The sequence below is a fragment of the Nyctereutes procyonoides genome, unplaced genomic scaffold, assembly GCF_905146905.1.
Source record: "Nyctereutes procyonoides isolate TBG_1078 unplaced genomic scaffold, NYPRO_anot_genome, whole genome shotgun sequence".
NCBI lineage: Eukaryota > Metazoa > Chordata > Mammalia > Carnivora > Canidae > Nyctereutes > Nyctereutes procyonoides.
The window spans coordinates 1,379,997-1,395,662 of NW_026575133.1; the positions used below are offsets into that span (position 1 = coordinate 1,379,997).

Sequence of the window (15,666 nt, forward strand, 5' to 3'; positions counted from 1 at the left end):
TAGGGATCCCTGGGTGGCGCAGAGGTTTGGCGCCTGCCTTTGGCCCAGGGCGTGATCCTGGAGACCCGGGATCGAGTCCCACGTCGGGCTCCCGGTGCATGGAGCCTGCTTCTCCCTCTGCCTATGTCTCTGCCTCTCTCTCTCTCTCTCTGTGTGACTATCATAAATAAATAAAAATTTAAAAAAAAGAGATATTATTGCTATACCTAGATTTACCCAGCAAAGCTCTGATTCAAATTCTCATGATGAGGAGTTAAGGTGCACAGACTTTTTCCCTTCTGTCTTTTCTTTCTTTTGGTGCTACCATCTGAAAACAACCGTAAACACCCAAGGTGCGGAACATGCGCTACACCAGCTTACTTACACAGACATCTGACATCATCTCATATCAGGGGCCGGTCTCCCTGCTGTGGTCTACTCTGTGGGTCATGGGAGTGAGTAAACGGGGGCAGACAGTATCGAGGAAGGGAGGAGGTTTGTGACAATTTCTCTGGAATGGGAGAATTCTTGCCCCTGGAAGTCACAGAACAGCTCTGTTGATGCCAGTGAGTGGGGGGCGCTCTGAGAAGTTCCCTTACCTCGATTGTGTTGCAAGAGTACAATAGTAGGATTGACAATTGTCGTAGAGGGGTAGGCAGATGATGACTTGCTAACTGGTGCAGCGATTGGGGAATCGGTTCCAACGTGGGATGAAGAAACTTCATTTAGTAGAGGACTTGAATCCTGAAAAGTGAACAAACACTGTGACCAACTGTAAGTATGTGAAACCTAATGTTCTTTTTAAAAAGAAGAAATGTATAGCTTTACAAGGACCTTAATTATAAAAAGAAATGTAATCAATGAGACTTCACTAATTCCAGTTAGGAGTTTAATCTGGAATGCTTAGTCTCTTTGTTGGTGTTAGTAAGGGTAGAGAGGGAAGGTGAGTGTTACTGGAAGTCTCAGCAACATCATTATTTTCGCCTGGTAATAGCCGTGGATCAATCCAGTTACTGAAAAAGGAAATTCAAAACAAAATAGAACAACATGCAAGACTCATGCAATTCCAAATGTGATCCAAGAATGAGAGCTGGTTTAAGGGAAAAATCAGGAAAGTTTAGTATACTTGTCTAAAGAAACATGAGACAACATGAGGAAAAGAAGCCATCAATGTGAGTAGGGAAAAGTTACATATTGGTATTCCTAGAAAGCCACTCTTATTTATTTGCATCACTCAACAACCTCACTAGCACTTGATTCTGAGATTTGGGTGTTACCGGGTTCTATCCTGAGTTCCCCCCCAGCCCCACTCCAGTATTGAATGACAAAGATCTTTGAAATGGTAAAGACTTATAATAATCTTGACTTCAGGACGCCTGGGTGGCTTCATGGTTGAGCCTCTGCCTTCAGGCGTGGTTCCAGAGTCCCAGGATCAAGTCGCACACTGGGCTCCCCTCAAGGAGCCCGTTTCTCCCTCTGCCTATGTGTCTCTGCCTCTCTGTCTCTCTCATGAATAAATAAATAAAATCTTAAAAAAAAAAAAATCCTGACTTCAAAAACCTGAGGTCTTGGCTATAAAAACCAATAGAACTGTTACATTATAATTTGCATGAAGGGAATGATGCTAGTCTTTTTTAAAGACAGAAAAACAAGACCTCAATATGTAGTAAGTAAGGATATATACACAGTTTCACCTATCACACTTGTAACTCTTAGAAAGTTTCTATTCTGGACCTCTAGCCAGAATGTCATTCTTAAGGAGTTTGAAAGGCAAGACTTTGATTGTTACTCTCCAGATTAATGTATGGCTCAAAGCAATTAGTATGCTCCAGAGAAGACGAAAGCCATGCCTCCCTTCCTCCTTTTGACCCCTGCACCTAGCATAAGACTCTGCAGATAGTTGGTGCTTGTTAAATAAATATCACTTGAATGACTGGAGCCATCTATTTGTAAAGGTGTTTCCGAACAACTTTTGCAGCAAGAAAACATGTGACCATAAAAGAAAGAACGTATCAGGACCAGGGACAGCTCCTGACGCACAGTAGGGGCTTCAGTCAATTCTGAAAGTGCCCTAATGTTGCAGCTGCTAGTTATGAGCAACAGCTCAATTTAGTGAATAAAATCTTTCCCCAAGGCTTGAGAGGCATAATATGATCTTGTTCAGAAGTGCTTCATCTCCATTTTTTCATTTGTAAAGTAGAAAAAAATTACACTTGCCTTAATTTACTTCCCAAGTGATTTAATAAAGATAAATGATACACCCGTGAAAACACTGCCATAATGCACCTGAGAAACACACACACAAAATCAGGCATGTGGCTCCCTAAGGTATAAATGCCTACTGTGATGTCTGGATAGATCATGTGAACATGAAGTATTTTACAAAAGTTTATTCTGTGGCCCAAGTCTTATTTCTGGAACATCACAAAAATGGCTACAGACAAAAAGAACCTGGATCAATTCACATGAATTTTCTTCTTCCCTCTTATTCTCAAATAGCTACAGATGGAGCAAATCTCAACTTGTGGCTTGGCCACCATCCCCAGGGGGCCCGTGCTCTTCCTCACAGTTCTCATTGAGTGAAGGATCCCAAACAGTTTCCTTTTTCACCTTATGGTTACTTGGGACCAAACCAAATAAGTCATCAGCTGAAGTCCCCCCTGGAAGTCTATACCAGGCTGATCAGTCAGGCTGGAGAAACTGAGGACACTGTCCTAACTGACCTGTCCTGGCACCCCTGAAACAAAACTCAGTATGAACATCTAGATCTATACAGATGATGAATTATGGAGCATACAACAAAACTACTCACAATTGTATACTATGGCACTAAAAACATCTCACTTTATATACTGTTCTGGAGAAACACCCTGTGCCAAAGGGAAGAATATCTACAGATTATTCGGGTGCCCTCTGAAATAAGAGCAGCTTCTCAATATGCCTATAAGCTGGGCTAGGGTGAGGGGAGAGCTTAGAAACAATCTAGCATTTTCCTTCAACAGGGTTGAGCTGCAAAGCTCAAAGCTGGAAGGATATCCAAAGCCCCTGGACCATGTTTGGCTGAGTCCTGACCTAACTGCATTGTGTCGCACCTAGAGATTTGAGAAGAGGTCCCAGACCAGAATGAAGCCATTCCCAGCTCTGGTGTGCCTGGTATCTGGCTACAAATTCTTCTACAAGCCAAAAAGGAGTTACTCTGCTTTTTGCATGACTGGCTTCAGCTCAATGAATCATGAGAGCCAGTTAGGTAGGCATACACCTCTACACAAAGGGATGTTACTAAGCATTTAGCTGCATCAATTACATGACCCACTATATCTCAAAATGTGGTCCAAGGACCCTCAGCATCAGAATCCTCTGGATGTGGGTTATGAAATCAGAGCCCTAGGCCCCTTTGCAGATCCACTCAATTAGGACTCTAGGAGTATAACCTAGAGTTGACGATGTAAACCAGCTTCCTTGACTCTCAGATAATCCCATGTATGCTAAGCTTCGGAGCCAATATGCTACCCAAAAAAACCCTTCAAGAACAAAGGCTGTGCCTTGTTCATAGCTGTACCTACAGAATCTAGCAATATGCCTGGAACATTGTAGGACCCCATTAATTGTTAATTAGCCAATAACTTATTTTTGAAGGACTCTGGCCCCCATTTGCAAGGGCAAGTCCTCAGCAATGTAGCTAACAGTTATCGAGCATTCTCTCTCTCTGTGGGAAGCACCATCCTAGCAACTCTAACAGACTCAGTCCCACTGCACCCCACAGGCCCCTGAGTAGATCCACACATTCCCATTTTACAATTCACTCTGAGGTTCTGAGATCCTCTTGATTCTCAGGGCTCCTGAGGAGAAATAAAGACCCTGATTCAACCTCTCCTGTAAAGCACTTGGACTTTCCCCACCTACAATGGGGACTCATCCCTCAAGGGATGGGACCTGACGTATCAAGGCCCTTTACCTTCACTTGACCCCTGAAGCAACATTTTGCCGCAAAGGCCCCTGAGAGCCACTAGTCAGGGGGAAGCAGCACTTTTTTGCCTTTGGAGAAAACAGTCCCAACATTTGTGCAAGGCTTTTAGAGCCATTTACTCAATTAAACTCAACTTTTTTTTTTTTAAACTATTCTCTGCCATTGGCATATATAAAAGTTTACTTGCTAAATCAACAAAAGAGGGAAGCTTCCTCCCCTAGAAGCTCACTGCTCCCTGGTGGAGAGGCTGCCGTTGGCTTTCCTACATAGCTCTTCAGCCTTCCTCGGCTCTCAACGCCACATCTGCTTGGCCTCTCAAGAGCATCACGAGCCAAAGGAAAGGCCACGGAGGTTCTCAGAGGGAAAACGGGGTTCTTCCAGAAGATGTGCATTCCAAACAGGACAGGCAGAGGCACGCAAGGGGCTCGTGAGCAGCTGAAGGAGACGACACGCACACGCACAGGAGGCATGCACTCTGAGGAAAGCAAACAGGGGTCCAGTCACCACACGAGCACAGTGGCAGTGGACACTTCCCTCACGACTTAGTACTTCAGTGACAAAGGGGTTTTTCACTGCCAGGAGCAGACATTCAGGAAAGCTGTGAGGAGGGGGTTCCGGCAAGCTTACGGTACTTGAAACAGCTCCCGTGAGGTCAGGCTCCGAGGCTCTGCGGAGGCCCTCCGGTATCGGGGGCACCAGCGGAGGAGGTGGTGAGAAGGATGGTGGTGTCTGGCTAACGGGGGAGTGGGGGCCAGGAGCGCTGGCTGGCTGGCTGTGGTGGGATCGCCTCTGCAGACGAGGGGGAATGAAATCATCTAGAGTCGGGAAGGTCAGAAGTGGGGCAGCAGGGGCAGTCGCCGGGCTTGGGGGGCCAAGAGGCCCCAGAGATGCTGGAGGTCTGGCAGTGCCTTCTTGCCCTCTGTCAGTATTAACCAGGTAGAGAGGGACAACTATTATCTCAGGCTGGGCTGAACTGGAGAAAGTGGCGTCCTGTAGGAAATAAGGGGGTCGTTATGTAAAGGGGCATGGCAGGGAAGAAGGAATTCCATATTTAAACAGTAAAGACTGGACATGCAGTGATGTACTCTGAGAACTATTTAATCAGTGCCCGCTCCTCAGAGTACATGAGACAGCCGGTGCTGGCCAGCTGGCCTCCTGACACTCCATGACACAGAGGGAACCCCATCCAAGTTTACTTTCCATCCATCTATTTTTGACTCCTTTTAACACTTTAGAGAGAGAGAAAAAGAACAACAGAACAGGCAGGCAGGCTGTGTTTTACCCCGAAACTGCTTGCAGAGCCCGAAAGCTTGGGAGCAAATACAATTTCTTTGGCACCTTGTGATAAAACACCGACACCCCGAATCTCACCACGTTATTAGTATATGGATCCCACACTCCAGCATACTTACATACTACCAGGAAAGAGAGGGAGGGGACAGAGAGGACTGTGCCGAGGTGTTTAGAGAGAAGACTTCGGGACTCAAGCTGCAGCAATGCTGACAAGGAGAGGGAGGGGAGGCAGCCCAGAAAACAAGCGAGCTGCTTGCATGAATCTCAAGAGAGATGGTGTAGAAGACACACACACATTCCTAAGTCCTTGCCTTGTCTGGATAACACGGCTGCAAAAGGTAAGGTTCTTTTCTCTTCCGGTTTTCGGGAGCAGAGGAAAGCTGGGGCCCTAGCACAGGTGGTGGTCTCATCGCAGCTGGGAACGGAGGCCGGGCACACAGGGAAGGACTCGCACCCCAGTTAGCAGCATCTTTATGGATGTCAGAGAATAGCTTGGGAGGGTCAGGAGGAGCAGAGGGTGGCTTTCCCGTGCCGGCTGTGTGGGGGACAATGCCGGGAGCCGGTGCTCGAGCGCCTGCAGCTTCCGAGGGAGTGCCCGTGGCTGGGTCACGTGCAACACGAGAGGCCTTTTCCGCTGCCACCCGGCAGATGTTATTGGATAAACAAGGTACATATAAGCTGCTGACCTTTTTATTCCCAACTGCCTCATGACGTGGGTTAGAGCTCACATTCTCACTGTCAACTGTCCTGGTGGCCACACAGTGGTGCCAGGGTTGGGAGGAAGCACGGGAGAACGTGGACCCTGGAAGCGACGGCCTGGGGTGTGGCACACCTTTGGGAGTGGATCTGGCTGCCAGGGAGACGGGGACAGGCTGCGGTCGTGAGGGCCTCTGCTGGCTGGGGGTGCTGGGGGGGACGTAAGGCTTTGGTGAGCTCAGGTAGAGGGAGTCCTTGGAGGGACTGGGGGTGGTGGGACACTGCCATGCAAAGCGGTCCTCTTTAGGGAGAGGAGGCCGAGGGGGGGAGAGAACCTTTAGCATTATCTTCAAGATATAGTATCAAAATGGGGAAAAAAGAAAGAGGAAGGAAATGGAAAGAAGGATGACCATTAGAAATAACAGCATAACATGATGTGAAGAAAAACAATTCTTGATATGTTTTTAAGCAAACCCTGAGCTTAGACTCCTTGTGGTCCCTACATTTCTCCTCTGGATGAGGCCAACGGCTGAATCCTACTCACCTGGAGAGGCAGGCCTGACTCTCTCACATCTCAGCCCAGGAGAGGCCACGTGTTAAGTCAGTCTGACGGCGATCCTTGGCTGACCTGCACCCTTCATCAGCCCTCCTGATTGATGGGTGCCCAAGGTCTCAAGGCTGGGGCAAGAGGCCCCAAGAGCCCCCCAGTGTTCTCAAACTCTTCTCAAAGATTTCCTTCTCCATGCCCTTAGCACTAAAAGTTTAAGTTCACTGAAACACTTGAATGTCTTTCATCCTCTTCCCTTAGGAAATAGAGAATTGGAAGAAGCATCCTTATTTGTGTTCATAGGAGACAGATGTCTTAATTGAATCACTGAGATTTAGCACTCAATTCCATAAGCATAACAAATTAAAGCTCACCAAGAAGAGAATGCTAAGGATTTAGAATCCACATGTGCTCTTTTATCAAAGGAAACAATTTGATGGAACTAATTATTAGGAGGAAGACAGGCGTAAGATTAAAAGCACGTAGTCTCCCATTTTGATGCACACAGAACAAAGGGACCAGACAACGAAGCACTGATTTGCCTACCGAATTGGACTGTGCCTGGTTCATCAAAGTCCAGCCCTTGCCCAATTCCCGTCCAGAGCACCACCAAACAGACAATCCCACAGTGGGGTGACCAGCCCCACACTCCTGGCTTCAGCCCAAAGCTCGGTTCTAGACTGAGAGTTAGGAAGCTGTAGGTCACATCTTATTCCTTCTCCCTCAACACAGCTCCTAGCTCCTCCTTGGGTCTCAGTGGGGTAGAGGAAATGGGGTAAATCTCCTGAACGATCCTCATTTCAAGGAGAATTGTCAATTGGTGGCTCAACTGGAAATTGGACCATAAAATGAGAACAGCTTATTTCCTAGTGTTATGGATTAAATGTGCATGTCCCCGCAAAAGTTCATATATTGAACCCCTTGCCCCAAGTAATGGTATTTTGAGATGGAGCCTATAGGAGATAATTAGGGTGAGATGGGGTTATGAAGGTAAAGTCCCATTATGGGATTAATGTCCTTGTAAGAAGAAGAGAGCTCATTCTTTCCATCAGGTGAAGACACAGTGAAAAAGTAAATGCCAGGAAGAGAGCCCTAACTAAGAACCATATCAGTTGGCACCTTGACTTTGGACTTCCCAGACCCCAGAACTGTGAAAATAAATGTCTGAGAGTGCCAGGGTGGCTCAGTTGGTTAAGCATCTGCCTTTGATCAGGTCGTGATCCTGGGGTCTTGGGATCAAGCCCCACATCGGTGTCTCTGCTCATTGGGGAATCTGCTTCTCCCTCTCCCTGCTGTTTTCCCTGCTTGTGTGCTCCATCAAATAAGTAAAATCTTAAGAAAAAAAAGAAATGTCTGTTGCTTACGACACCTATTTATGGTATTTTGTCATAGCAGCCCAAGCTAAGACACCTAGATTTTTCCTCACTGGTTCCTATTTTTAAAGGTACCTATCCTATCTTTAAAGACAGCAAAAGGGAGCACCAGGAGAGAGGATTCCCCTCTGGCCCCTGGGTCTCCTGGAGCCCAACTCATTTCTTATAAGGAGATGCCAGGCCTGTGGGGCTCTAAGAGCTATCTTCATCTGAAACTGAGCCAGGTACCAGAGGAAAACCAGAATGTCCTCTAAATTGCATAGATGAGGTTTATTAAGAGTTTGGTCACTACCTGGTATATGGGTTATATCCCCAAACTGGGAGAGTGCAGGGGTAGGGGTCTATCTGAAGGTTGTTTTTTATTTTTTGTGGAGTGCAGGTAGAAAGGCAAAGAGTAAATAGGCAAGAAATCAAGCTTTTTGAGTCTGGATTAGAATATCAACCCCAGAACCAGGGAGCAACCTATCCCATAACAAATTCTGTTCTCTAGCTACAAATAACCTGGATCAAGAAGAAATGAGCTGGATAGCCTAGGTTAACTCGATGCCTATCCTTTCCACAGAGTGCCCATGATGGTGCCAGTGGAATGAGGCCATGCGTACCAGCCAAAAATACAAAAACAAGTGGCCCCATATCAGTAGTTAGTAGGGCTAAAACCCTCCAGTTGGGACTGACTTAGTTTCGGTGAAATGCACTGGAGATTGCGGCAGTTTCAGACTGAACAATAATCTCTATAAATAGTAAACACTCAAACTAGCATGCAACAAAGGGACTATAGGCTAAGTTGAGTGATGGTTGTCAGGGAGGTAAGCAAAAGATAACTTTGACTTTGGCTCTGATTTACTCTATTTTGAGCTCCAGTGTCCCACATGTGATTCCTTCTTGTCCAAAGATAGGAATCGGTTTCAATGAGTTTTTAACTTAATTTGGTTATGGCCATATAAGGTGCCAGGGTTGCATTACATCAGGCACAAGCCCTCCCAAGGCTTTGGCCCTGTGGAGAGAATGCTTCCCCAGAGTGTTGACAATGTACTCAGAGCCAAAGGCCTTCCTGTCTTAAAGAAGGAGGGGGATAGACACTGTCATCTTACAGGGAAGGAACTTTCTGATTTATTGTAAACATTGCAGGAACTACATACACTGTTTCCATTCCTGCCATCAGCTGGCAACTGATGAAATTCCATTTATCTTTGTAGAAGGTGGGGGAGGGGAAGAAATGGGGCTGCTTGAAGAACTGGATATGTTCCTAGTTTATATAGTTCCAGAAACTACCAATCTCTGCCTCCACTGGAGGTCACCATGATGCTGTCAGAGAGAGGGAAGCCCTGGTTCCCTGTTCTTGGAGATGAGGAGAGCAGGGCAGCAGGTCCATATGAGCAGGAGGAAAGATAGCAAAAGGGAGCTCCAGGAGACAGGATTCCCCTCTGGCCCCTGGGTGTCCTGGACCCCAACTCATTCCTTATAAGGAGATGCCAGGCCTGTGGGGCTCTAAGAGCTGTCTTCATCTGAAACTGAGCCAGGGCAGTCACTAGCCTAACCCAACTGGTTTTGTCTGAGCCAGTGTATACTTAACAGCTTTGGCAATGGCTATATGGACAAGAAGCCATTTTTGCTTTCAGAAAACAAATCCAAGAAATAATGTATGACCTAAAGTTCTTGTAAGTTGGGTGGGTGGGTGATTTGTTTATTTATTTATTTATTTATTTATTTATTTATTTATTTATTTATTTATTTATGGTGGCCAATTTTATACTGAATATACAGAATAAAACCTCTGTATCAGCAATTTGCCAGGTTCCCTTTAAGACACCCCAGTTAAAAAAAAAAATCCTGGATAGTGACAGACAAGAAAATATGCTATTTGTAGGGGTTTGGGTGGCATAGTTGGTTAAGCATTTGATTCTTGATTTTAGCTCAGGTTGTGATCTTAGGGTCATGAGACAGGGCCCTGTATGGGGCTCTGGGCTCAGTGAGGAGTCTACTTGGGATTCTCTCTCTCCCCCTCTCCTCTGACCCTCCCTCTTATTCTAAAATAAATAAATCTTTAAAAAAAGAAAATAAAATACACTATTTGTAGGCAATATTACAGGATATTCACCCTCATGATAAGGCTCACCCTTATAAACTCCTTGACGGCAATATTTCACATCGTGATCTGAACACACAAATGCTCAATAAAGCTGCAGTAATAAATGTATTTAAGAGGAATTTTTATTTACTTAATAAGCTTTTAAAATTCTCTTTTAGAAGAGCTCTCTAGGAAGCCAAAAGGAATGAGTGAATTAGCCTTTGGGCTAAGTCACTGATAGGGGAGGAGGATGGGCTTCCAAATTTGCCTTGAATTAATTAGCACCACTTCCTAACTCATATAGAGCCAACTGTACCCATTCCTGAGACTGCAGAGATAGGGGCCTGGCAGCACACTTACATACTAGGAAAGGTCTTGGAAATGGAACAACTATGGCAAGTCATTTACTAGACAACTGCATCCAATGAGGGCTTCAGGAGGCCAAGCACACCTGCAGTTCTGGCCTTACACGCACATGGCTGTGCCTAGGGGAGACAAGCATGGCAGTGGTGGGAAAGCTTAATGGAGTGGCTCAGAGACACCTCTATGCCTGGAAAGACAGGGTCTGCGGAGAGGAAGGAAGACATCATCTTTGACTCTGTGTAATTTTATGCCCTCGGGAACAGGAGCCAGAAGTTCACTGGAGAAGTGGGGTGGGAACCAGAGTGGCCTTCGGAATCCACACACTCTTTGTGAGTTCTGGGAGCACCTTCACAGAAGACGGGCCCAGGGAAGTGGGCCACACAAGGAACACAGTCTCCCCACAGTTTTTTGAGCAGCACAGCTTGCTTTTAAAGAAAGTACTGCTGTTCTACAGATGTGACTCCTATGTAAAAAAACACTCTTCACGTATCACCTGAATTAAAACAGGGACTATGTTCATCAAAATGGCAGAGGAGCAACAGGGAGGAAAAGGAAGAAAGATCAGGAAAACAACTTAGGGGATAGACTGAAGCAAAATCATCCCTACTGCAAGCTGTACAAGCTTAGGGGTTTTCTTCCGCAGGCTAGCACGGGGTGGTGGAGACTGTATTGCACTGCCGGCTGGACTTCCGTCTGCCTGCTCTGGGCTGCTAGATTCAGGGCTGCCCACAGTTACCTGATCATGATCTGTATGGCTAGAGTTGCTGGAACCCTTACATCAAATTAACAGAACAAACACAAAAATGTATTCTTCTTTTGACTATCATAATCCAGAATTTTTAACACGTAGGCTCAGACCTTTTCTCCCTTCTTCAGGGCTAAATGGACTCTTTCAGAGCATTTCCACAGGTGTTTCAACCCTAGAAAACACTGGGCTTACATTTCCTATCCCCCTGGTATAGACCCTCCTCGTCCCATGCCTCTGCTACTCTCGACCCCCAACTTTTCACTCACTCTGGTCTTCGAGAGCTTTTCCAGAGCTGTCCAAAAGCATGACTCAGAATCTAGTCTGTTATTCAGCTGGGCAAGCAGGAAGTCACAAGTGTAGATTCAAGAACAGGTGCCACTCACAGATTCCCCACCCCACCCGTGGGCACATGCCTACCTGGGACTTGTCGGAAGGAAGGTTGGGATGCACACTTCTGTAGCCTTTGGCAGCAAGTGAGGAGGGCTGGGCGTTTCCATTGGCATCGGCATTGGAAGAAAGCCTCCACTCATCTGAGAGATGGGGGGGAAAAGAAAGAGAGAAACCCCTCACTCAGAGGGTACACTCCCTGGTTCCCCTCTAATCTAAGTCCCAGGTGGTAGGCAGAGGCAGAAAGAAAGCAAGAGAAGCCCTACCTGCTGAGGGAGTCTCTGAGTCCAGAACTACGTGTGGTGCAGAAAGGATGAAAACAAGAAGAAAAGGGGGGCAAATAAAAATGGTTACACTTGCAGCAAACAAGCATGTACCACAGAGAAAGAGGAAAATCCAGCACCCGTCACCGGACACAAAATGCCCTCAGTCACGATGGCCTAATTACCATAGGAACCCACTCTAAACCATGATGTGCTCACAGGCGCTGACCTTTGAAAACACAAGGCTCACATTCACAGTAATGAAGAAACAATTGTTCCTTGACATTCTTATTTTACAGACAAAAAGGCAACAGAACTCTCCCCTCCTGGTTCCTAGTAACTCCCATTCCTCTTTTCCAACCCTGATGTGGGCTTTGGAATGACCTCTCCTCATTAGCAGGCTGGGCTAATGAACAGACACGGGAGAGGAGAAGTTGATAAGCACTTTTTCTGTGGCGACTGGCACTGGGCTAGGGGGAGAGCATGATTTAAGCCCAGAGGTATCTGCTGTGATAAGGATTTTTTTTCTTTTCTCTCCCTGCCTGCTTTTCTTCTTTCCATTAAATGAGCCACATAAACAATTCAAAATCTAATCACCCTGAGTTTTCATCATGCTACAAGGCACCCTTGTCTCCCTTTAGCCGGCTACCATCCTGCCTTCCCAGCCATGCCCATCTCAGAGGTCCAGAACTTCTCCTAACATGACCCACCTAGCACCAAGAGCCAGCAGGGCACAGTGGTTACCAGCTTGACCTCAGCTCAAATCCTGGATCTACCACCAATGGGCTCTGTGACCCATACAAGTTCTAAGCCTGTTTTCCCATCTGAAAAGTGGGGATAATGATGTTCCTAAGTGTTGCTATAAGGATTAAATGACATAATGCATGAGAAATGCTTAGCACAGTGCCTGCCAGAGCTCAGTAAATGTTTGCTATTTATCATCTTCCGCATCACCTCGTCTCTATGCTCTATCTTTCACCTAGCTCAGAGGTCAGCACACTTTTTCTATAAAGGTCCAGATAATAAGTATTTTGGGCACTGTGGGCCATACAGTCTCAGTCCCAACAACTATTCAACCCTGCTGTCCTAGCACAAAAGAAGCCACAGATAATATGTAAATGAATGAGTATGGCTGTGTTCCAAAGAACTTTTATTTATAGACTCTGAAATTTGAATTTCATATAATTTTCATATGCATATAATACCATTCCTCTTGTGACTTTCCTTTTAACCATTTCTTCCTAAAAATATTCTTAGTTCATGAGCTGTACAAAAATAGGCATGAGCCAGATTTGGCCTTCAGTCCAGTTTGCCAACTTCTGAACTAGCCAATCCCTTAACTTCCTTCTTTGTGCCCTACATACTCTGATCTTACCGGATAGAGACAAAGAGGGATTAACACAGCAGCTCTTATAGCCCCAGCCCCATCTCAATGTGGGGCCTGCAAGGACCAGGGGGTGGGCTTTCCAGGTGTCCAGTTGAGTTTACCAATATCACTGACCACCAATCTAAGTGCCAGACACTGTTAGTCACTTTTGTGCCCATTTAGTATTTAATTTAGTGTATACAACAAGTATACAGGTAGGTGATCACTCGACTTCAACAATGAGGAAGGTAGGTGCGAGGTAGGTGATCACTCGACTTCAACAATGAGGAAACAGAGGCCACGTGACTTGCCACAAATCACACAGCCAGGAAACACAAAGTAGCCTAGGTTTCCAGAATCCAGCGCAGTACTCTACTACCATCAGCCACCAACCCCACCATCAGCCGTTGATGTTCCGGGGAGGTGGTAGGAGCCAGAAGGTGCTAAAACAGAAGGCAAGGCACAGAGGTAAAGGTTTCAAATGATTTGCATCCAAGTACAGTAGTCTGGCTGAATTAGAATCACTGGAGTGCTTGTTAGAACAGACTGTTGGGCCCCACCCCCAGCGTTTCTAACTCTGTTGACGGGAGGAGGTAAAGCCTGAGATTTGACAAGTCTAACACGATTCCCAGGTGATGGTAAGGTTTCCGGTCCACAGTCCACACTTTGAAAACCATGATAAAAGGATACTCAAAAAAACATCCTTTTTTCTGGAACCTGTTTTCTATTAGCTTTTAACTATCCCATATCCATTTTTGCTTTCTTTTCTCCTCTAAAGCAGAGTTTTTACAGGATGTTTCAGTTGTATACTCCTTTAGCAGGTTGGTTACATTTCTGCCATCCCCTTATACATAATCCTTAGGTATTTGTCTTCTCTTTCCAATCACATAGCTGGAGAATTTACAGGACTTGAGTTTTACACACATTACTACAATGTACTGGCTTCTGTGACTGATGGTAGGCTGCTAATCACTCTGAACTTCCTTTTTCTCACCTATAAAATATGATCTTTACTCTATGGACACCTCACATGGTTGCTGAAGATCTAGAGATCAGGCATGTGAAGGACCCTAAAAATGACCAGATCCCTGGCCCAGACGTCTCCTTACACTTGGCAGGCCATCAACCACTAGGTGACACAATGTGACAATGACTCCCCACCCCCCAACCCCCTGCATCCATCAACTTCTGCTCTGTCTTCCTAAGTTATTTCTTATCCACCTTTGTCAAATGTATTATATCTACACACACATCCTGCATCTCAAGAGGTTCTGAGAGGCCATCCAGTGAAAGATGTGAGCTTTCTACGTGGATATGGGGACACATTATTTTCCATGCTCTCTGGTTCTTGGTTGGGTTGCTTCTATCTCAGGTGGCACTGACTAACAGATGTGTCGTGGATAGTTGAGCGGAGTCTGTCTCTCCAAAGCGCTAGTCATAAAGGGACTACCACTTTGGCATCATACTGCCTTGTTTGAGACCTTGCTAACTGCACATCCTGCAGCAAATGACAGCCTTGCCTGTGAAACGAGGGGTTATCTACCTATTTTGAGTCATGAGGACTAAATGAGAATATCTGGCATGAAGTATGTGCTTAGTAAAATTGGACTCCAAAGAATATGGAAAAAAATTCCCCAAACACAGAAATAAGAGCTGCTGACATCTGCTGTGTGATAGATAGCTTTGAGAACATAATATCTTTAGGGATCAACCCTCTTTTTCTTCTCATTCCAAGTCATTAAAACCATTCCCCTCATCCTGCCCCAGAAAAGGCAGTTCCCAGGACCTCTCTAGGCATTCCTCTCTTCCTTATTGAAGGAAAGTTAAATTCCCAACATATATCATCCTCTGCTACCTAGTCTTCTGTAACTTCAAGGTTGGCAGCAGCCCACAGCCATTTGTACCTGAGTGTGGCAGGTGAGATTTTACATACATAATCATCAATTATTAACTTTTGGTTGAAAAGACTGTCAAAATGCTTCTTTCTATAAGTGTTACCTCAAAGCTCCTAAAGGGGGAGGAGAACCTAGGAAAGTTGGATTCTAGATAGGTTTCGCAGCCCTTTAAGAGACTGAGCCTTTCCAGGACAAGTATATTTTGTTTTATCTTATCTTTCCCTCTCTTTTTTTATACAGCTGTGGCCACAGCCTCCTGATATTTTGTTTTCTCTCATTCTGTGCTAATTTCATTCTGGTCTGCTTTAAAGTTGTTCTGCTGATCAGTTCTTCTTGGGATCTTAGGACAATTTTTACTGAGTCAGATCTGATGTGTTTTAGTGGAGTATCTAAGAATTAGATGAGGTATTAAAAGTGGGCCTAATGGTGTTCCAAATCTCATTTGTGTTTATTTTTTTATTCTAGTTGTGTGGTAAAGAATTTAACCTTACCCATAAAGAGGTCTGGCTTTTGCCTTCTGGCTTCTGGGAATTAATCTCTAAACCCTTGGAATGTCATCCCAATGGGGGAGGGCGCCTGAGTGGCTCAGGTGGTTAGGAATCCAACTCTTGATTTCGGCTCAGGTCATGATCTCAGGGTTGTGAGATCAGGCCCCATATGGGGCTCTGCGCTCAGTGTGGAGTCTGCTTGAGATTCTCTGTCTCTCTCTTCCCTCTGTCCC

General features: G+C 45.6%; 1 protein-coding gene across 37 annotated transcripts in view; it reads right to left on the bottom strand.

Annotated features, from left to right (window-relative positions):
- SORBS1 (sorbin and SH3 domain containing 1) overlaps window positions 1-15,666 on the bottom strand; it is a 228,200-nt gene that overhangs the window by 88,257 nt on the left and 124,277 nt on the right. For 21 of the 37 annotated variants that reach the window (XM_055346044.1, XM_055346043.1, XM_055346055.1 and 18 more), the window contains 2 exons: window positions 11,452-11,564; window positions 579-723 (listed from right to left, as the gene is read on the bottom strand). In XM_055346044.1, the coding sequence (XP_055202019.1) occupies window positions 579-723; window positions 11,452-11,564 (258 nt within the window). Of the gene's footprint in view, window positions 1-578; window positions 724-4,573; window positions 4,937-5,550; window positions 6,283-11,451; window positions 11,565-15,666 lie in introns of all 37 variants that reach the window. The other 16 variants (XM_055346051.1, XM_055346035.1, XM_055346048.1 and 13 more) reach the window with 2 other exon arrangements.